General features: G+C 40.2%; 1 protein-coding gene and 1 pseudogene across 2 annotated transcripts; one reads left to right on the plus strand and one right to left on the minus strand.

The window, feature by feature from the left end:
- Nucleotides 1-2,559: 2,559 nt before the first annotated feature.
- Nucleotides 2,560-4,376, minus strand: LOC143888036 (protein CANDIDATE G-PROTEIN COUPLED RECEPTOR 7 pseudogene; annotated as a pseudogene).
- A 6,154-nt stretch (nt 4,377-10,530) lies between these two features.
- On the plus strand, nt 10,531-23,657 carry LOC143888039 (heterogeneous nuclear ribonucleoprotein Q-like). Of its 2 annotated transcripts, none has more exons than XM_077392325.1 (9): nt 10,531-10,655; nt 12,007-12,456; nt 12,552-12,668; nt 12,755-12,895; nt 12,989-13,165; nt 22,469-22,676; nt 22,793-22,941; nt 23,111-23,196; nt 23,283-23,657. In XM_077392325.1, the coding sequence occupies exons 2-9, from the start codon at nt 12,058-12,060 to the stop codon at nt 23,407-23,409; spliced, it is 1,404 nt and encodes a 467-aa protein (XP_077248440.1). In that variant the 5' UTR covers nt 10,531-10,655; nt 12,007-12,057; the 3' UTR covers nt 23,410-23,657. The 2 variants fall into 2 exon arrangements, with proteins under 2 accessions (XP_077248440.1, XP_077248441.1); XM_077392326.1 differs by lacking the exon at nt 10,531-10,655 and adding an exon at nt 10,662-10,916.
- The last annotated feature ends 68 nt before the right edge of the window (nt 23,658-23,725 follow it).

Consider the following 23,725-nt stretch of genomic DNA (forward strand, 5'->3'; position numbering starts at 1 on the left):
GCCGATCTCTCGACCAACACCGACTGAGGTCCCAGAGAAGATTTCTTCGCCCTAATCCACCATATACCACCTTTAGACACCGCTGACAATTGGATAGGAGACAGAACAAGTGGGGAGACTTGGAGAATAAGACGGCCCATGCAATTCCAAGAACCTTGGAAACAAAACGCATCCACCGTTTTAACGACGCCAATTCTTCCTCTCGGAGCTCGGTAACTTTCTTCACATCAAGCGTGGGGAGGGAGACCCTCGAACTCCCACCAAGCAGTTGATAAACTCCATGCACATTTCTCCTTCCATAAGGCTAGTTTCATAAAGGGGGATCCTCCACTCAATCTCCAAGCAAGTATCAATCTCAACAAGGCGATAGAAATTGGTGGAACAATGGTAATCTCAGAGGGAGCAATCAGGAACCTCTGCAATCTACCAAATACACCTGTGGATGAAATCATCCACGATTCTAAACTTTGGAGTGAGCCATTCCACCAAGCAGCCAGATTCACCCACACACGTCAATCAGCTTTAGGAACTGAAGACAGCTTAAGCAGAAGGGCAACATCCCCACCACCAGGCACTGGCAAGGGTCTTCTTTCTTAACTAGCCGTCGGATGGTCCAAGGATTGAGGAACCGGAGATCAAAAGAAGTTGTCCAATGGGAGAGGAGGATGCTCCTGCCTCGGATAGGAGACAAAGGAGAAGTTCTGGTCCAGGGAAGACCATACTTTTCCACAGCTCCAACATGCAACCCCCTCCAGAAATTGACGAACTTGCAACGATTGCATTTCCAATCCCCTAGATTTCTCCGTCTCCTTTATTGCCTTTTCGAGCCGCTGACCTTTTCTACCCTTAGCACATCCCACCTTTGATCAACATCTGTTGTCTACACCAGCCTCCCAAAATGATCTGTCGAGGGAAGAAAACCCTGCTGGTTCACCTGAATCTCTTCAATCGCCTACATCTTTTCCATGTTTCAGATGATAAACTTTTCTCTATCCATTATGGAAGTTGGTGAATGTTCCAAAATTCTTTTCCCACCATGTTAATATTTCCTCAATGAAAAGGTCAGTTGGCAAATCACCCTTTCTTATGTGGACCCCACTTTGGATTCTCTTTACATTTCCTTAACAAGGTTGTTGGCAATGCAATCCGATTTGGAGCGCTAGGTGTGCATTCAAAACCCAAGAATTTCAAAGACTGGTCTCTTATCAGGCCCTTAGGGCCTTAACTGCATCAAAGTGAGCATAATGCAAGTGAGGGCAGCTATCATTCTTGCAAGGTAAGACCTCTATTTTGGGATTGGATCTGGCATTGCACTCAGTTCAGCATGGACTAGATCAGTAAACTCGTTGGAATCCCAAGATGTGGTCGAATCATACTGCTAACAATGAGGTTGATCCACGAATCAGAAGGCCCACACAACCAAGGTTTCAAATTTCAGTTTCAGTTTCAGTTTCAGCCTGAGCGAAAATGAAATTTCGGTGGAAATTTTGGTGGCAATATCGGTTTCGGTAGAAATTTCGGTGTAAATCTTATAATTTCGGCCGAAATTTAAAATTTTCGGTATATTTCGGCCAAAATTTAAAACCATGCTTTGCATCCAAACTATGCACTGAAAGGTTAATGATATATAATATGCCAATGGAGTGTGGAACCATATCAACATCCATATTCTAGGCCACGTTATCCAGCAATTGAAATGTCTTCATAACAATTATGGGTTGCAAAAGCCACCTTGGAGATTTGACAGATTGTATGAGGAGACGTTCGATTGGATGAGATCACAAGCCATAGCTTTCGGCATGTCCACCAATCGACCAACAGAGAAGTGGATAGTCTAGCTAGAGATGGAGTGTCTAAGGAGTATTTACCTTTATATTATTCCCTTCCTCCTTAATCTTTCTCTTGTCGCATTGATTAATGATATTGTACTGTTTGTCACTTCTATCTTGTACTGACCATCTCGGTCTCCTTATTTTCAAATAAAATTGGCCACCATTTTTATATATAAAAAAACAATTTTAGTTGGAGTAATAAGATGGACGTTACATTACCACTCAAAACAAATGGATGTTACATCATTACGAAGCGTCCTAGGTAACAAAAACTCCAAAGGAGTTAATCCTCCCACCCCAAAACATGGCCATTTGGGCTTTAAATATCCAGGAGCCATTTATTTCTTACACACACTAAAGTCAAATACCTCAATGATAATAAGCCCACAGCAAAAGCATCAACAGGCAACAAAAGACTCCATCAGCTAATCAAGGAGCAAAATCAAATGCACTACTCAAACTTACTTACGCCAACCAAGTTCCTTTTATAACGGATAAACTAAATCAACATTCACGGAAGCTTGCCAAAATTAGGGAATTCCACACAGACATTCCTTCTCACTGGGATGTTCCATGCATTCATGCACATCAATTCCATACTATTATATAGTTGCAGTAGGTTTAAAGAGATAAATCTTAACAGCCAAAACAAGCAAGAGAAAGAGACTACGGTCCCAATACATGTGCATGAACTATGAACAAATAAATGCAACTCATTCACCCAAAATAAATCAAAGTATCCGAAATTGGCAATTCAATTCGCTAAGTATCAATAGCACAGGCAAAATATCCAAGCCTATGCAACTAAATTGCTGAAATACAATACATGGGCAGAAAATGGTAAAGAAGATAACAAGTTATAGGATGAACAAGAGCTCTATGAATCTTACAATATTGAATATTAGAACATCCAATGTTACGAACCGGATTCCTACCTCAAGCTTCTGAGCTCAAACACTGTATGGTCTCTCGCCAAACAGAATTGTCATGTATCACCATGGCCCTGGAATTATTACCATCGATAAGAATCAATCCCTCCAAGCATAAAGAATACAAGGAACCCATCACAATTCAAACTCATCTTCGAGCTTCAGAGCTTCCACCGCAGCTTCCTCATCATCATCATCAATCACAAAATACGGGTTGTGCACCTCAGGCCTAAACTTATACCCAGTGAACACATAGAAAGCAAGAGTTGCCAATTCACCAGCAACAACACTAGTCCATAGGTACCGGTACGAGGTAATTGTAACCAACGCATACACAACAACCCGCGTAAAGTAGATATAGCAAATGACAACAATGTAGTACTGACGAAATAGTGTGAGCTTCATCAGATTCACCGCGGCCTTCCCATCAGTTCGTGCAGCCTCCCGGAGGTTCTTTATAGACCATACAATGGGGAATAACACAGCGCAACAGCATATAACATCAACGAGTAGGAAGACCTGTTTCCAGGTGAGCCAATCCTGCGCATAGGGCCCGCTCTCATCAATAACAACCTGGGCAATGTTAGCCACAACCTGGAGAGGGATCACGATCATGAGCACCTTCTTCTCCTTATTTTGTAAGTAGGGTTTGATGAAAGACCACCCAGTTCCAATAAGGACAATTAGCGTAAAAAGGGTGATCCCTTTCAAGAAGCTAAAGATGTAGAACAGAACATCCCAACCATGGGCGGTACCAGTGCGTTTGATGTAGGATTTATCCTCAGCTTCACAGAGGAGATTTAGGGCTTTGAGTAGAACAACCGCGAGCATAAAGAAATGGATTCGGAATACAGTGAGGCGCTTTGTGTAGATGACATAGATCCAAAGGCCAGCGAGGATGGAGTAGATGAGGAAGAAGAGGGTATAAACTCTAGGAAGGATTGTTTCTCCTGCAGAGAGGTAGTCTTTGCGACCATTTTTTCCATCGAGATTGTACATCGCGGAACGAATGTTCATCGAAACCTGGATCTGCGGGAGGCAATTGGCGAGAACGAGGGTGAATTGGCCGGAATCGGACTCTTGGAAGAGAATATTGACGGAGGTGTTGCCGGAGAGACGATCGAAGGTGTAGACGAGTTTGATGAGATCGGATTGGAGAGCGCAGGTTATGTCTAGGTCTTGGATCTGATTGAGGACGTGGATCCATGAATCTCTTGTGCTTAAGAAGAAACCCATTTGGGAAAGATCTACGTCTGGGCTAGGGTTTGAGAGGGAGATGTGGGAGAGATTGAGCTCGAGGTGGCCGGTTGGGGTGAAGCCGAATTCATCGAAGGGGATGATAGATCGACCGTCGGATCGGATTTCTGAGAATCGGATCTCGGCTGAGGAGAAGGGGAAAGAGAGGAGAGAGAGAATTAGGGTAAGGAAGAGATGAGAACGTAGAAAAGAAGAGATCGCCATGGCTACAATAGAAGGGGAACGAGAAACTAAACCCTAATTTCAACTCCTCTTCTTTCCTTAAATTCTGTGAGGGAAGACGGGAAGATCTATTTGGCTTTCGGCTTTCGCAATGAAACGCTCTGTTTCCGGGGGAGAATAACACAGGCGCCCGTTGTTTATCTTTATAGAAGAGTTATGTTTGAAGGTGATGGCATTATGGTAAATTTGTAATACAGTCGGTGTTATTTTAGTAAATAGAGAGCCTCTGGGCATTACTTTCATCGTAAGTATTGACCCACCCTTCTGGAACTTTCCAGACTTTTCTCGTCGCGTCAGCGTGCCTTAATCGGTTTCATCCAATCATCAAGCTCTATAGAGAGGGCTGTCCCAGGTAAAAAATGGGGCGAGTGTATCACTTCCGAAACCCTTGATTTTCGCTCATTTCTTGCATTTGTTGGGAGACGCGCCCTCTTTTTGTTTTCTTGTGAACGTGTCAGGACGAGCGGGCATCGTCCTTTTTACCAAAACGGGATTCCTATTCTGCTAGCAAGTAGCAATCATAGGTTAAATTAGAAAGAGGGTGGTTGTTAGACTCCTTTCTAAATCCATTGTTATAGAGTGTTAACGGATCCAACCTGGATCAAACTCTAAAATATCTAATTGAACTTGGTTTATAAAATATTTTGATACTGAAAAAACTATTTTTGACTAAGTACTCTTAGACAAAGAATATATAAACTGTAAATCATGAAAAACTATTGAAGTCAACTAAAATCTAAGGGTGCTAAAGTAAGAAAGGGCCTTACAACCGTTTTTATATTATCTAGGGTGTAGAGAATTTGTGCTTCTAAACAATTTGGGACTAAAATTTGTGCATAGGCTAGTTTATTAAGTTTTGAAACTGATTTAGAAATATTTGAATGGTTGAGTTGGGTTTTGGGCAATAGAACCTGTTTTTTAGTAAGCTTGAATTGGTGGGAATTAAAGTTAGGATTTTGCACAAATTTATATGTTCCAAGATATTTATTTTAATAATAATGATGTTTAAGAGAAACATAAGTAGAAAAATAATTTCGAAGGCAATTTAGAGGGCTTTTTAATGAGTTTGTAACTTTGAGGCTCTGCTATGGATTGAAAGGCCAGGGTCATTGATCTATATTAAACAAGTTTATTGATAAATATGGACATTGATCAATAGTATGTTAATTTTTTGTTGGGGTAAAGTCAAATATGCAACATATCGATGCCACGTGATGGGAGGCCCGTGACGGCTAAGCCAATCAGGTCGTCTTGCGCCCCTAGCCGAGTGCCACCAGTCACTCCATCCAACAAAGTTCGAAACCACAAGAGACCAAGCGAGATCGCCCTCAAGGGTAAGGTCCACAGCCGAGAGCCGCCACATAACCTCACCGCCACCTTGGCCCAGAGGAGAACCCTCAGCCGGCGAATGGGTGACCACCTATAGCCGATCGCTCCTACGCGACAGGTCTGAAGGCTAGGTCCCGTCGAGGCCCGTGCGGCCAAGCTAGAACCCCCAAGGACCGCATGGCACTATGGAGCCTGCCAACCTACTTGTTCACCTCTTCCGAGGATCATACAATACCTTCCCAACTGTCATCCAATCCCATCTCCACCCCCCCTCCCGAGCCGAACAAGGTTGTGTCATTCACCCCCATCTCCATCCGAGACCGTACGATCCCATAATTGCTAATTCCTGAGCATCTCAATCATAAAACCCATCACTATCAGCGATAAATTGTCTCATGATATGTCATATCATGGACCTGACATCTCCGGTAGCCATACTTGTCCAGTGTCGTCATGTCAGCGCCCGTACCAGCAATCACACAGCGTTACATAGTTGTCAAATCGCACTCGCGAGACATGGAACATCTGCCAATAAAAGGAAATCCTCCATTCCACTCCAGAGGTAATACACAATTGTCCATTCATTCCCCCCCCCCCCCCCCCGCGGTACGAGTATTCCCCGTCAAACCATTGAGTACATCACTCTCTCACCTTCGTATTCAGCTGTATTATGTTGCCTCTTGTCTGACTTGGGTGTCGAAGGGTTTCCTAGAGTTCCAAACTCTAAGTGTCCTTAAGTGTTTGCCTGTGAATGCAGGCCGCTAGGCAAGATGACGTTCCCTCCCCCAAAGTCGGACAAAAGGTGGCGCATCAGAGCCATCCGTACACTCAGACATATTTGAGCATCAACAGATTTATATCATAATGCTTGTCAAGATCTTTTCAACGATTTAAGCATCGCCTTATGCGAGGGAGATATGGCCATTCCAAGTTCGATCTTTCGACAATGCTACAATCCTCATATGTCCAAATCCTAATCCTTTGGAAAGTTTTATACTTCAATAAAGGGGTTAATATTTTGAAATTGCTTTGGAATACCATATTTGAAAGCCCACAATAGCTTATGGGGGATATTCTTCTAATAGTATTTTGCACCATTTGAAGGGTTAATTTGGAGGAGTATTTTGAAATAGAGTAAACTAAAGTTTTAAAAATGAGATAAACTAAACATCATTAGCCTTAGGTTTCCTCTGAAATGATTATAGCACTGCTCGAGTAGTCACCAATTAGGATGATAAAGATCATTAGTTTGATTATTGTCTTGTAAAACTTCCAACTTAAGGCGGTAGAGAGGTCAATGGCCCGTTCAAGGACAAGAAGTAGATACGAAGAGCGTGAGAAGGTACTGATGGGGACGATAATGGATGATTTGCAGTCGGTGAATCCGACATCTAGATTGTTCTGGAGACTGAAGAAAAAATGTGGGATAAAGGGTGGGGCTTTGGAAGAAGACGATTGGATTCGGGTAGACAAAGTGATGCATGGAGGCCAAACTTGTGACTAGCTAGGCTGTTGGAAATTCAAAGCAAGACAAGTAAAAGAAACCTATGGGTTAGTGGCCGGGTGGACGGGTTGATCGGCCTTCCGCTGGAGAAATATGCCCCCTTTGTGTTTTGAAAAATATTGTATGCAAATTTGATAGGAAGAAGAAGAAATTCTTACACTGTCAAAATCCGACTTGAAGCATATTTTCAAGATTGCCAATATTTGTTGTCACCATCTTTGCCGCTAGTTGTTTTTTTTGTTGCCCATTATGGCATTGGTTCATAGTGACCCATCTCTTGCCCATTATGGCATTAGTCCATAGTGACCCATTTCTCGCCCATTCCGACGATTGTCCATAGCGACCCATTTTTTTATAAGGTTCGATATTCAAAATCGGCCTAAATATGACTCACTCATTCAGACTTGAGTCAAATCCAGTTCATTGAAGCTCTTCGTGGCTCATATTTCATGCGGCACATTTTTCAACGACATGGGACAATCATCTTCAGCAATATCGACAACATACATCAAATGGAAATTAATCATGGTAGTGTGCATCAAAATTTACAATTTTTTATATTTCTTTTGGGGGATAGCTATTGTAATCAAACGTATATTGATTTTCAATCCATATACGTTTGAGGAGCTTTTATTGTGTCACTTAAGTTATAGAGAAATTCCTGAACCCAAGAATTCAAAATGAGAAGTTCTTCAATACCCATAATAGAATAACTGCTTAGAATAGCGAAACATATTATATTTGCCGAGAAATCCAAAATGATATGGATATGATATTCATTGTGCATTTTGATCAATTGTATTGTTTCTTTGTGGATTCCTATACGAAACTTTTGTATGAACAAACAAAAAAGAACAGGGAACAGAATCTAATTCTTTTCTTTACCCATCCAAAAAAAAAAATGGGGGATATAGATATATCCCTAGATGGATAAGTATGTATCATGATTTAGTCTATTAACGAATAGAATATGGATCCTGATCAAGGTGTATTTAGAGTATACCGAATCAGTATAGCTATCCTTCCTCTGACACAGCAACGAAGTTTCAATCAGTATCGAAAAGAAATGGTACATAATTCCCCTTTTCCTTTTTTGTCATTGGTTCATCGAGAATACGCAAGAAAAGCACTTCGAATTGTTGATTCATCGCCAAAGATGGCTTAGAATCAATAGTTCATTATCTAATGGATCCTTCCGTTCGAATACTCCATCTGAGAGTTACTAATAAAGATTTCTCTTTCGATTCATCCCTGGAGTTGAATACCTCATTCAAGAAATTTTATTGATCCAATCCATAGGAATCAATAGAAAAGGCAAATCCCTTCTGATACACCAGATCCGGCTCGGTTATTGATAGAGTGAATAGATCCGCCATTTCTTGAAATCTCTCTTCTGATTCAAAATCGTGGTGTAACGTGTATCCCCCTTTGTTTGGGCATATTAGATAATGAAATCAAATCAAAATCAAATATTCTGATATTAAAAGATTTGATTTGATTAGGCTATATTGGTTGGCAAGTGAATTAGATTAGGATAGTGTCTTTCCATAATTGTCTTATTCTCTTGCTATGATTTTCATTTGAGTGTTCTATAAAAACACTCCTTGTGCTTAATGTAGATCATCCAAGAATAATAAAAATTCTCTCAAAGTCTTTATAGTGGGGAGGCATAATGATGTTAGCCAAAAATGATTTGCATGAGGGGGGTGAGTCAAGCCATACATCTACCATGCTTTTGCCGCTACCAAATGTTGCGTATAGGCCCCTCAATGGACCGTCTCAACAAATAATTTGGATTTGACACTAAATTAACATAGATGGATACTCTTAATTAGGACGGTGCGACCTGTACATTGTCGAAAAGTCTGATGCAGTGTTTTAGATCCAAATATATCTTGTCATGGTATAAGCCTACATGTATTTTTTTAAATTACGGACTAATCACAAGGGATATTTCCTGTATATAATATTCAAGGAAATGATATCAGCACAGCCTAAGATTGGACTCAAAGCTCTAATTGGCTTGTCAGGGCTTTCTAGGACTGTTGAGGTGAATATTCACCCCTTACTCAACAGAACCGACCAAAGAGAAAAGTGCCTGAGATTGGACTCTGAACTCTACACGGCAACTTCCTAGAAGGCATGAATAAACTTCGAAACCAAATTCCAAGGGTCCGTTTGGATGCCGAGAAGATTTTGATTTGGATTTCTCACATTTGCAGGCATTTTTGCATTGTAAACAATTGGATTGGATCAAATTTTTGGATTTCTAATTCAACAACTGACAGTGGAAAAAATCAGATTTCTAAATTTGCCGTGGAAATAAGAAATTGGAAATCCACAGATCTGGCAGTTTCCTTCACCCTCTTTGCTCCTCAATCTCTCCCCTCTACTAGGAAGTACCCCCTTCGCTTTGTCTCCCTCTACATGAGCTGCCGGATCTATTAAACTTGTATTCAAAACTCAATTCCAAATCCAAATACAAAATGGGAGGTATCCAAACGGGCCCTAAGGAGACTCCAAAATCTCAAAGATAAACATGGGAACTGACTTCATGGGAAAATCATCCAATAAAGAAAGAGTCTAAGAAAGGCAAGCTTCATAAGCTGCAAAAGACTCCAAGTTCATAAAAAGTACCCCCACACTCAAAGGTATGCGTCTTCTTCTACCCAATTATCATGCTCAATCTCTCTTTCTCCATAAACTAGTCTTGCCCACATGCTCTTTGATGCCGATCGCTGACTTGAGCGTTGGAGGGTGCCCCCGGAGTCCACACTCCGGGGCCCTCTAACACCATCTTCTTTCGGCATAGGCCATCCTAAGCATTCGAGTTCGGCTACAACGCTTGCCCAAGATTCAGGTACGGATGTCATTTGAATGAATCAAATCAAACGAAATAGTCTCTCTCTACGTATGTGTTCCATCTCCGTTCAATGTTGTGTGATTGTGTTCCTCGAAGTGCAGTATTGAAGATTTTTAGGCTACTGATATTGGCACTTCCATGTTTTGATAATTGCACAAGCTCAGCTTGTATGTTCTTATTTAATAGGCTCTTGAAATATTTCTCGGAATTGTAATAACCACTGACAACTCCTTAAATAGTAAAAGACAAGATAAGTTAGTGTAATTATCAAAACATGGTAGTGCCAACATCAGTGACCAGTTTTTATCTTGGATTTGCTAGGGTCCATCGCAGAAGGCATTTTGAGGCTGTTGTCTCCATTCACGAGGTGGCCGTTGCATGTCAGACCAGCCACCTCGTGAATGGAGACAACAGCCGCGAAATGCCTTCTGCGATGGACGCTAGCAATGCCCTGTTAACAATAATAACACCCATGGGCTATGGCACACTCACAAAAGTTCTAATTTTCAAAGGACAAAGAAACAAAAGTAGGATGAGCGGTTCTGATCAAGTAGGACCCAACAGATGTAATGCATGGGGTGGGACCCATCCCAAAGGAAATCCTTTCTTCTGTCGGATAAAAGACAGAGACAGAAAGGGTGGAACAGTGAAATGACCCAAAACTGGTAAGTGAGGAGAAAGGAATAGGCCGAGGAAAACTATCCCAAGATCAAAAGCTGGTAAGCAAACCCCTCCCATTTCATCTCCTCTTCTCTTGCATATCTGCTCAGAAACATGCTGCACTTTTCTCTCCCTTTTCCACTTAAAATCCTTCTTATTGAGTTTGTGTTGACAACATTTCTAGGGTTTCGTCTAACCTTTGATTTTCATGACGATTCCTTTCTTAGGGCTTTGGGCTTTGTTTTCCCCTGTTGTTTCTCGTTGTTTCCTCATAGCGATGAAGGTTTAAAGTTTCTTAGGATCGAATTAATTTTTTTAATGTAATCCTCTCTGCTTTGATGTCTCTGTATTCTTGTCTTCTTCTTCTAATCTTTCCTCTCTCTCTCTCTCTCTCTGTTTATATACGCACATGCTATTTCTTTATCAGAAATAAGATTCTGGGTTTTTATTTTATTTTATTTGGGTTATCCATGATATCTATCTGATACGCATCTTTGAGCATGCTTGTCGACGATGGTGTTAGATTAAGTCTCGATTCTAATATGGGTGCGTTTTTGCAATAAATCTGTTGAATTTTTTTCCATATTTAGGGTTTGTTGTAATGTAAGTAATTGGTTTGTCGAGTTATACCTGATGAGTAGCATACATTAGGGAAATATTGTACTGCTTTTGGGAACACTGGATCATACGTAACTTGTTCTGACTGGTCAATACAGATCCACATTGTCGGTTTCAACTTCGATAGGATGTAGTCAGGAAATTGCACTGATTGGATGATCCTAACCCTCCAATCAATTGATTTTGAATTGTTCAAATGTGGACAATTTCCCGTTTTCAACTGATTGAATATTTATAATTATCGTTTCTTTGCAAATTTTTGGCAATGTCTCTTTCATGGTGGGACCCTTCAATTGATTTTTTTGAATGGTTGGGACCCTTCAATTGATGGGTCTAGGTTTCCTACAAATCTACAACATGCATAACATGCTGTTCAAGAATACCCTACATATTGTGCACTCAAGAGCACTATGTCATTGCCCACACACATTACTTATGCTTCAATTATTAGAATTGTAATGTGTTTAAATTTTTGATGCTGTCCAAACTGTGAGAAATTCTTTTTTTCCCTCTTGAATGCTTATGGGTTCTTAGATTAGTTAGTTTTCATCTGTTAAAAAATGCCTGTTCAGTTCATGCCTATCACTGTTTAGATAAATTTTTATCATGCTTTTAAAGGAATCTGTCAATTTTAACTCTGAAAGCATATCTTATGGCCCAAATTCCATCAACATTCTCACTCTGTGAATCCGGTTGGCCTTTCGCTTGTTCTCCCAACGCATGTGTATTTATTTGCTCTGAAAATGCTCCTGGCTTCTGTGCTTTCTTCACCGCTGCCGTGCAAGCTTGCAGGTGGTCTAGGTCAAAGGCTGAAGGCCGGTGACAATAACCAGAACCCAAGTAATGGCAGAGAACGCGCCAGTGGAACCTGAGGAGCAGGTGGACCTTGATGGAGACAATGAAATTGAAGAGATGCTGGATGAAGACATTGAAGAAGCACTAGAGGAGGATTCCCAAGAAGAAGTCAAAATTACCGTGGAAGATAAACATGGAGAAGAAGAACAGGTCTCCAAAGGCGAGGAGCATGAAAAAACTTTGGTGGCTGACGGAGCTGACGACCCCGATAGCCCTATGAGAGATCAAGAGAAGCTGCCTGCCCCAAAGGATGAGGGCAGTGAGAAACGTGCTGAACTGCTTGCTCTTCCTCCTCATGGGTCTGAAATTTTCATTGGAGGTCTTCCTCGAGATACCGCGGAAGATGATTTACGAGGACTCTGTGAACCAATTGGTGGCATTGCCGAGGTGAAAACCGCCATTGCTTATTGTGACTTCTGCATTTGCTACATCGTGAATATTATGCAATTTTTTTTTTAAATTTCTTTTGCTGCTGGTGGCAGATAAGGCTTGCGAAAGATAAGGACACTGGTGACAACAAGGGTCATGCTTTCATAACATTTAAAACGAAGGAGTCGGCACAACAGGCCATTGAAGACGTCCACAATAAAGAATTTAAGGTAGCTCTGATGCTTATTATCTGTTTGTCTTTGTACTCTACCTTTTAATTTCTATCGTGTGATTATTCGTATTTCTGTGCTTTTAGGGAAAGACATTAAGGTGTTCCCTTTCTCAAGTTAAACACAGGCTGTTTATTGGAAATATACCAAAGAGCTGGACAGAGGAAGATTTTAGAAGAGTGATTGAGGAGAATGGTCCTGGAGTTGAAAATATTGAACTTTTAAAGGTGGAGTAATCTTGGTGAACTAAAATGGTGGTGCTTATGTCAGCAATAGTCCGACTCCTTATCGCAGTAGTTATTTTGTGTTGGTAATTACAGGATCCAGCAAATCAAGGCCGTAACCGTGGTTTTGCTTTTGTTGAATACTACAACCATGCATGTGCTGATTATGCTAGAGAGAAAATGTCAGGCACGGACTTTAAGCTGGAGGATAACACTCCCACCATCCGCTGGGCTGAACCTAAGAATGCACCTGATCCGGCTGCCCTTGCTCAGGTAATAGACAAATATATTTTAAGGCCTTGTTTATTTGAGATTATGACAAACTGATTGTGAGCCCCAAACCTATTATTGGGCTCAAAATTACGTTTAAATTTGAGTCCAATAATAGGTATAGGGCTGTCAATCGGTTGTTATAATCTAAAACGAACAGGGCCTAAGGGAAAGAAAAGTCCGTGCAGTTTTATTGTTGTTTTAAAACACAACTAATCTCTTCTTCACCTGCTGCATCACCTATGGATGTGCTTTTGTACAATACATATATGGGATTTGCTAGGCAATTTCACGGAAAGTCATTTTGTGGCTGCCCTTTGCATGAGAGAACAGCCACACATGCTCACTTTTCAAAGATTTTGTCTTATTCATTTTATTCATCTGAGGAGGCTGTTCTATCATTCAAAAGTCAGCCGCGAAATGGCTTTCCACGAAATTATCTAGTAAATCCCTATGCACACACACACAAACACACACACACACACACACACACACACACACACACACATATATATATATATATATATATATATATATATATGAGGAAAAGGATTGTACGCTCGAGTGTACCTAACCTTAGGTACGCTCGAGTGCCAAATCACATGGGTCCCACATTTTTTGTGGTCATCTAAATCATTCATTTGCAAGGCCCCATCATAGATAGGGTGCGTACCAAAAATCAGCTCCATAGGATCATCCTAACCCATCCATTTGTGGAGGTAAAAATGGACAGACACTGTTTGTCCACAAATCTGCCCATTTTGCCCTCCAGTTTTGGAGGGGTTAGGATGATTCAATGGAGCTGATTTTTGGTACACACCCTATCTATGATGGGGCCTTGCAAATGAATGGTTTAGATGACCACAAAAAATGTGGGACCCATGTGATTTGGCACTCGAGCGTACCTAAGGTTAGGTACACTCGAGCGTACAATCCTTTTCCTCTCTCTCTCTCTCTCTCTCTCTGCTATATATATATATATATATATATATATATATATATATATATATAGCAGAAGGGAGAAGGAGAGAATTATTTGAATTTCTCCCAAAATTCTAAGAGAATTACACATCACTTTTTTTTGACTTTTTTTAACAAAGGCACCCATTCAACCGACATATTTTCAATCCTTCCCCCTCCTTTATGCTTTTTAACAAAGGCACCCATTAAAGCCACATAATTTCAATCCTACCCCCCTCCTTTATGCTTTTTTAATTATGGAAACCTTTATAGATTGGAGGGCTAGGATCAGCCTATGGAAATGATCTTACGGGCACAACCTATTGATGTTGCGTTCCATCACATGGACGTTTTGGATGAACTGATGATGTGGTCCGTACCGCACGTGGTTTTTTTTACAAATAACTGTACGGACCACATCATCAGTTGATCCAAACCGTCCATGTGATGGAACGCAACATCAATAAGTTGTGCCCGTAAGATCATTTCCATAGGTTGATCCTAGCCCTCCAATCTATAGAGGTTTCCATAATTAAAAAAGCATAAAGGAGGGGGGGGGTAGGATTGAAATTATGTGGCTTTAATGGGTGCCTTTGTTAAAAAGCATAAAGGAGGGGGTAGGATTGAAAATATGTGGGTTGAATGGGTGCCTTTGTTAAAAAAAGTCAAAAAAAGTGATGTGTAATTCTCATAGAATTTTGGGAGAAATTCAAATAATTCTCTTCTTTTCTCTCCTACTATATATATATATATATATATATATATATATATATATAGAGAGAGAGAGAGAGAGAGAGAGAGAGAGAGAGAGAGAGAGAGAGAGAGAGAGAGAGAGAGAAGGGTTCCTGCGCTCGAGCGCAGATAGCTTATTTGTGCTCGAGTGCTGGAAACAGGGGTGGGGCCACATTGGGGGGGGGGGGGGGGTGATCCTAAGCATTCATTTGACACGGCCCCATCATGGATTTGGGGGTTGGCCGCGGGGGGTGGGTACCAAAAATCAGCTCCATTGGACCCTCTTAGGGTGTCCATTTGTGGGGGAGAAAATGAACAGATACTGTTTGTCCACAAATCTGCCCATTTTCCACCCCACAAATGGACACCCTTGGTGATCCAATGGAGCTGATTTTTGGTGGACACCTAATCCATGAAAGGGCCCATCAAATGAATGCTTTGGATCCCCCACCCCCCCACCCACCCACCAATGTGGCCCACTCTTGTTTCTGTGCTCGAGCACAGGAACCCTTCACTCATATATATATATATATATATATATATATATATATATATATATATATATATATAGAGAGAGAGAGAGAGAGAGAGAGAGAGAGAGAGAGAGAGAGAGAGAGATTCGTGGATTTGCCAAAATATTTTAATCAACTTTCAAAATTTGTTTTCTAACATTATAATATGGTTATAACAAGAAATATATTGAAAAAAATTTAATCGGTTAACTATTTACGAAACTTACGAGTAGGAGAGAATGGAAGAAAATGATCCATGTAGACGAACCCAACTAGTGTTGGGATTAGACTTGGTCAATTTGAGCCGGGTAGACTCTTTCACCTTCTTCATGAAAATTTTCTAGTTTGGGACAAAGGCTTAGTTGAGTTGAGTTGAGTTGAATTGAGTATTTACGAAACTTACTAGTAGGATGCGTAAAAATCAAAACGGGATGTAGTTGTAAACAAGGTTTTAAATTTCGGGTTTTGGTGGAGAACTGAACCGAAATGGTGTAAAGTAGAAATGTTACAAAATTTCGAGCGAAATTTCATTTTTCCCGAAATTTCAGTCTGAAATTTTAGGAAAATCCCATAAAATCTGGAATTTCAACATTTTTAATGTTCTCCCGAAATTTCTGGCGAAATTTCCAATTTCAGCTGAAATTTTAGGACTAGATAAAATATTGATTTAGTGGTTTCGTCTGATTTCGTTCGAAATTTCGGTTTCAGTGAGGACCGAAACGCATTCCGAAACTGAAATTTTAAACCTTGGTTGTAAAGTTGTGGTAGTGGTATGTAGAAAAAAACAGATAAAAGAGATCTAGAAGTGTCTTAGAAATTCCTGAAGTATTGGAATCCGAGATGTGTCTGACAAGGATTCTTCGCCCATTTAGAGGAATCTATGTAACATGGAGAGAGAGAGAGAGAGAGAGAGAGAGAGAGAGAGAGAGAGAGAGAGAGAGAGAGAGAGCTTTAAGCGGTGGGCCATGTTGGCCACCAATGAGGTTATAACAAAACCCTTAAGTCATTTAAGTGACTTAAAAGAATGCATGTGGGTCATGCATGGTTTTAATTTCCACCGAAACTAACTCGAAACGACTTAATTTTTTTTGTTTTCATCCTTGTTGAAACCGAAACCAAAACAACTGAAATGCATAAACCAGAATTGTAAGTGTAATAGTTGTGTAATATATGTGTATGTGCTAAATAATTATATTTATATAATTGCATGCGAAACGTGGTGCATGTATTATGTAAAAATATTTATATGAATTACATGTGAGATTTGGTATGTACTAAATTACCACACATGTGTGTCCAAAGCTCTGCTAGGGCACTCATGCATGTAACTCTTCCTTTTTGGGGGTTTATAAGGGAGAGTTGAAGCCATTCAAAAAGAAGAAGAAGAAGGGAGAGTTGAAGCTTTAAGTGGTGGGCCATGTTGGCCACCAATGAGGTTATAAGAAACCCTTAAGTCATTTAAATGACTTAAAAGAATGCATGTGGGCTATGCATGTTTTTAAATTTCCACTGAAACCGACACGGAACGACTGAAATGTTTCTGTTCTTTCATCCTTGTTGAAACCGGAACCAAAATGACTGAGATGCGTAAACAACAATTGTAAGTTTGTTAGTTGTATAATATATGAGTATGTGTTAAATAATTATAATTTTATGAATTGCATGTGAAATGTGGTGCATGTATCATGTAAAATTATTTATATGAATTACTTGTGACATTTGGTTTGTAGTTTGTACTAAATTATCAGACATGCACAACTGCATGTAACTAGGTGTTTGATGTTTTTAAACCATTATTGCTGGTTGTCTTGCTTATATGATGATTTCTCAGTGTATATTTGTGCTTATTCTAGCATCTCCTGAAGTTTCGTCTTTAAATTCTATCATTTGCTCATGTTTCCTTCATTTTACAGTATTTCCACCAAAATGTCCAACTGAAACCAAAAGGTTTCCATTTTTCGTGGCTACCAAAACTGAAACCTTAACCGAATTTTATAACTTTGGGGCTATGATATGAGTGAGATAAAAAGGAATAAGGGGTACGTGATGTGTGGGGCATAGGTGATGTGGATAACCCCAACATCTAGGAGAATAAATTATCAAAAATAGAAATAAATACATAGCTAAAAAATAGAAATGAAACCTAATCTTAATTGTCTCACCTAACTGAAAGAGAAATAAGACCCTCAAGTGGGCCGTGTCACATCATGATACCCACTCAAAATGCTATTAGGATTTTTCTAGTCACTACTCAGGCATGTAATTAAATAATCAGTTCAGGACACGATACCCCTTCATTAGTTAATCTATCGGTCTCGCTGTTAATGTAGTCATAGATCCCTGATTAGTGTTGTCAAAATCACACGACTGTGTATTGAATCAAAATCATTAAATAGTATGGTGATGTATGATCACAAGGAAGGAAAAAAATCTAATCTAAAATTGCAGGGTTTGAAACTCAGCGCACAAACTGGTCGTGGGCAATAATCCGAGCAAATGATTAGGTTAAGTTTTTGTAGGATTTAAAAAATGTAAGACTTAGGCTTGCTGGACTCGGCTTTCTTGAGATAGGTGACCCCATTCCACATAAATATTGGAATGAGGTCACCTATATGGTTAGGATGCAATAGGAACTGACCTAAAGAATCAGAATTTTGACACAACATGACTGGATTTCGTGGAGATTTTATAGCAAAGAAATAAATTCAGGTTTGTGAAGTGATCATAGAGTTTGAAAGGCTTGTAAACAGGCCGTAGGTTGAAAAAATAATAAGAACAGTCCTAGATGATAAGTGGACTGAAAACTAAAAGTCTAAAGGTAGAAAGATGAACAAAATAACTTGAAAATTGTTAATAGAGATCATAGTTTCAAAACTCCCTCGTGTAATCATTGACTCCTCCGACTCGACTCCCTATTACCTTGGTTGCAATCTTGTCCGAGTCCTTGTTTTGCCCTATAAAATCAATCAAAACTCCTTTGACTCTCTCGAGTTATGACTACATCAACTGAGTACCCAGCCACATCAACCAACTATTCGACTACGCCATGCCAAGCCAACTGGGATTTGCTTTTGCTCTATTTTGATCTGCATCTGCGTCTTGAAACACTAATAGAGATAAACAAGATGATGGGGAACCATTGATGAGGACATCCAACCAGGACTTCGAGTATACGAACGTAGATAGGGGCACCAACAACCTGCCATCACCTCCATTTGATTCGATGACAGATTTCCCAGCTTTGATCGAGATGGCTCCGAACTCCACAGCACTGATTGTCCTAAGTTTCAGAGATCGTTAAATTGTTAGTTATTTTGTGCTAACCTCCTAGGTTACTACTAGGAGTCTAGGACACCATGTGGGCAATGTTTTTTATGAATCTTGTGTTTATTTATGTTGTAAATTTATAATATTGTATCGAGACAATTTAGGATGCGTGTTACTCTCTCTTTTAAGGAGAGAGCCCCAAGTAGTTATGTATTAGAAAAACCACCAATTGCCATGTGTCATTCTCTCGTTTAAAGAGAGAATCAAGGTAGTTATGTCCTACCAAAACCACAAATTGTCATATGTCACTCTTTCTTTTGAGCCCCAGGTAGTTATGTAACTGCCAGAGCCTTCCATCTCTTAAAAGAGAAAGCCTTGTATATTTTTGAAAGATGGAATGAATTTTTTTTTTGAAACTTTTGCTCTTGCGTGATTGTGACTCCCACTGTTCTTAGCATGGGTGTGATGCTCATGTCGTAGCCATTGGTGCGATGCCTCTGGTTTGTTAGTGGTGTGATGCCCTAACTCCTATCCTTTCTTTTATTGAAGTTCTAATTTTTTTCTTCAAATCTCGTTTGGTTAGGGGGATAGTTTCTAACAGCTGCCATATTCTACAAGTTTCTATCCTTGTTGTTTTTGCTTTTTCTGTGACCAGATTGTAGACAAAGACTCCTTTTCCTTATCGCTCTTATGTTTCAATAAGTTTTCCTTCTTTCAAAGAAAAAAATTGTTAAGAGAGATCATCAAACATGTTAAATTCAAAAGAAAAGGAAATTTGGTCTGTTCTCCTGATGGTTCTTTAACACATTGCAGTAGAGAAAAAAAATGGGATTTTGGTGCTAGAAGCTTTGAAGTGCTTTGGCAATTGCTGTTCATGTTTCAATTTTATACTAGAGCTCGATCATTGACAAAGATCGAAGAAAACGGAGCTCATTTGATGAGATCTACAGAAGCAAGTAATACTTATTGTGCTGCTCGTTAAGCAATTGTTTTGATTTTGGAGATCATAAAACTAAAACAAGAAGAGAGAGAGAGAGAGAGAGAGAGAGAGAGAGAGAGAGAGAGGCCACTCACAACCTCTCTCTCTCTCTCTCTCTCTCTCTCTCTCTCTCTCTCACACACACACACACACACACACACACACACACACATGCAAACACACACACCCATTGGTTGCGTGAAGGGACAAGAGAGGGAACTGATAGCGAGAACTGAGAAGAGGATGAGACAGAAATGAGATTTGCTTATAGTGCATTTTAGTCATTTAATAGAAAATAACTTTTATGTGATGAGAAGATTCAGCGAGATTTTTTATGGGAGGGAAGAGAGCAAAGTAAAAAGATAAAAAATTTGCTTAAATGGAAAAAGTTAGTAGGGGGCGCAAAAGAGGGGGCTGGGCATCAGGAAGATTCGAATTTGTAATAAAGCTCTGTTGGGTAAATGGTTATGGAGGTTCGGAACAGAGAAGAATGCGTTATGGCATCAAATCATTCACGATAGACACGGATGTGGTTGGGGAGAATGGGAATGTTGCAACCCATCGTCCGGCAAGGGTTCGGGGGTTTAGAAATCGGTTTGCACGACAAAGACATCATTTCTACCACACCTAAGATTCAAAGCGGGTAAAGGGAATCAAATTCGATTTTGGTCGGATCTATGGTTTGGTAGCTGCATCCTAAAGGAAAAGTTCCCAGAATTGCTTCACATCGCCTCTAACCCAGAAGCTAGAATTTCGGATTGCGCAATGAGGACCGAGAACCACGGCAATATCTTTTGGGATATTAGACTTCGTCGTGACTTGTAAGAAGAGGAGATTGACACCTTTGGTGCTCATTCAAATCTTGTTGGAATATTATCTATCCCCTAATGTTGAAGACGAGTGGACATAGTGTCCCGACTCTCAGGGAGAATTTTCAGTTCGATCGTTCTTTCACAGAATGAAGGCTTTGGTTCAAAATCCAAAAAGGCACGTGTTTGGCGCCCTATCGTACCACCATGCATAGCGACTTTGGCATGGACGGTCGCACATCAATGTATCAATACCAACGACAGAGTCATGCGGAGGGGATTCCGAAATGGTCAACTGGTGCGTTATGTGCCGTAATGATTGGGAAACACCGTACCATCTCTTTGTTGTTTGCCCTTTTGCATTTCAGATGTGGATGTCCATCTTCAGGTCTTTCGGTATAGAATGGGTTCTCCATAATCAAATATACAAAATTTTGATCAACTGGGGTGGAGCATTCTTGGGGTGCCTCGGCCAATCGATGTGGACAGCAACCCCTTATGCGATTCTATGCACATTTGGAAGGAACACAATTGCAGAATCTTCCAAAACAAAAGGCTCGGACTTGGCAATATATTGTATTGGACAACAAACTGTCGATTATATCATGGGCGCAGTCCAAAGGGGGAATCCCGTATCCGATGGGAGTGACCCTTTGAAACTGGAATGCTGTCATTACGGAAAGAAGAGTTGTTTGAATTGTCGCACCAAGATGGGAACCACCGCTTGTGGGCTGGTTTAAGTTGAACTTCGACGGAAGCTCATTTCACAATCCGGGCAGAGCGGGAATGGGTGGAATCATTCGGGATGAAGAAGGAAATACTGTAATGACTTATTCGGGACCTGTTGGGATATATGATGCTATCGAGGAAGAGGCTAAGGCATTATTATTCGGACTGCAATCGTATGAGGAAGAGAAACAGAGAAGGCACACTGACCATATCAAATACTTGTTTTGATTATGGAAGGAATTTAAGCCATTAGGTACTTTTAAGTTGGTTTTGTTGGTTCTGTTACTAGAGGTAATTTATGCATTTAAATACTTTTGATGCTCTGTCCACTCCCACAAACTCAACTCAACTCAACTAAGCCTTTGTCCCAAACTAGTTGGGGTCGGCTAATGAATCCTTTAGAAAATTTTCATGAAGAAGGTGAAAGGATCTACTCGGCTCAAATTGACAAAGTCTAATGCTGACGCTAATTAGGTTATTTTCTTCTATTCTCTCCTATCCAAGGTCATGTTCTCTGCTATGTTCCTAGCCCTTAAATCTTTCCTCACTGTTTCTATGCAAGTTGTTTTCGGTCTGCCCCTATCTCTTTTTCCTCCATCAACTTGGCACGAGTCACTTCTTCTCACTGGAGCATTCAAAGGCCTACGTTGGATATGCCCAAACCATCTTAAGCGGTGCTCTCTCATCTTCTCCTCAATTGGTGCCACCCCTACGTTTTTACGGGTGTCTTCATTTTCAATTCGATCTAACCTTGTGTGGCCGCACATCCATCTAAGTATTCACATCTCCGCTACACACATCTTCTGCACATGCTGCTTCTTGGTGGCCCAACAGATGTCTTATAAAACTTTCCCTTCAATTTGTTAGGTATTTTACAGTTGCACAGAACTCCTAAAGCATGCTTCCACTTCAACCAACCTGTGCTTATTTTGTGGTTAACATTCTCTTCAATTCAGTGGTTAACATCCACTCCCACAAACTCAAGTCTCCTAAAAATCAGGAAAACAGAAAATCAATTTTAAGTAGGATTTTTTCTCCATTTTTAGGCATTTCTGATGCTCTCTCCATTCCCACCAACTCAAGTCTCTCCTCATCCCTCCTTCCCTCTCACACAATTGGGCCCAGGAATCCTCCATGAAATAATTTTTGATAGTTGCCAAACATGGCCTTACTGTCTAGTGAATGTATTGTTTTCTGGATTCAGAATCAAATCTTGCTTTATGTGGAAAATTTCACTTAGCTTTCTGAAGAGAAAGCCACTGATCAGTGCCTTTTAGGGCTATAGATACAGTATACCAACTTACCTGTAATTTTCCAGGTGAAGGCTCTTTATGTGAAAAATTTGCCCGACAACACAACTCCAGAACAGTTGAAAGAACTCTTTCAATGCCATGGAGAGGTGACGAAAGTTGTCCTTCCACCCGGCAAACTTGGGCAGAACAAGCGGGATTTTGGATACATTCATTTTGCAGAAAGATCTAGTGCATTGAAGGCAGTAAAGGAAACTGAAAAATATGAAATTGATGGTATGCCATTTATTCTCTACTACATCACTCGTAAAAGAAGGATTTGTGATTAATTGATATCTTGAGATTGTTAGTGGATTCTAGTGTGATCATTTTTCATCTTTGGTCGATTACAGGCCACGTTTTGGAGGTCTTCCTTGCAAAGCCTCATGAAAGGAAGCTAGACACAGCTTCAAATTTCTACAACGGTGGGTCTGTTCCACATTCTGGTTATGGTTTTGGTGGAGATCCGTATGGAGCTTATGGTGCTGCCAGATATGGACAGGTTTATTTTACTTATTTCTCTTTTGTTATGATTATCATGACTAAAAATGATTGTCATGACTAAAAATCATTCGAAAAAAAAAGATTGATTGTCACGACTAAATCCCTTTATGCATCTGGCACAACTATTTGCTTACCATAAAAAAATTGGGTATCTTATTTGTGAACAGCCCATGATATACGGTAGAGGACCGATGCCAGCTGGGATGCAAATGGTGCCTATGGTCCTGCCAGATGGTCGCATTGGTTATGTCTTGTAAGTAGTTTGATTACTTTTGCAAGATCATTTCAATTTCAAATGCCTTTTATTTATTTTTGTTCCCTTGTAAAAAAAATGTACAGACAGCCGCCTGGCGCACGAGCTTCATCACCACCACCTGCTCGTCGGAGTGACCGTGGCAGTGGTTCAAGCGGACGAGAAGGACGTGGAGATGACAATCGGGATCGTCGAAGGTACCGGCCTTACTAATTTGCAGTGAGATGGTGGTCTTGTAGTTGGATAATCATCCTAACAAGAAATGAGAATTAGATATCTTATAATTTATCATTAACCTTCCTACCTCTAGCAGAAGAAACTGAGGCATCTCTTCTTTTTTTTTTCTTTTTTTTTGACTTTTGTTGCAACCACCCAGATTAATTGCACAGTTGGAAGGTGGTTGTATTGAACTTAAGAAGTTACTGAATTTCATTACATGCAAAAATCGTATAGCTTTTTCATCTTTTCTCTTTATTTCCACTTTTCTAATTTAGCTGTTGAAGGCGTTACAAACTTACAATCTCTCAAA

Source organism: Tasmannia lanceolata, unplaced genomic scaffold (assembly GCF_043159265.1).
Source record: "Tasmannia lanceolata isolate RefF3 unplaced genomic scaffold, GAP_Taslan_0.1 ptg000012l, whole genome shotgun sequence".
NCBI classification, from domain to species: Eukaryota; Viridiplantae; Streptophyta; class Magnoliopsida; order Canellales; family Winteraceae; genus Tasmannia; species Tasmannia lanceolata.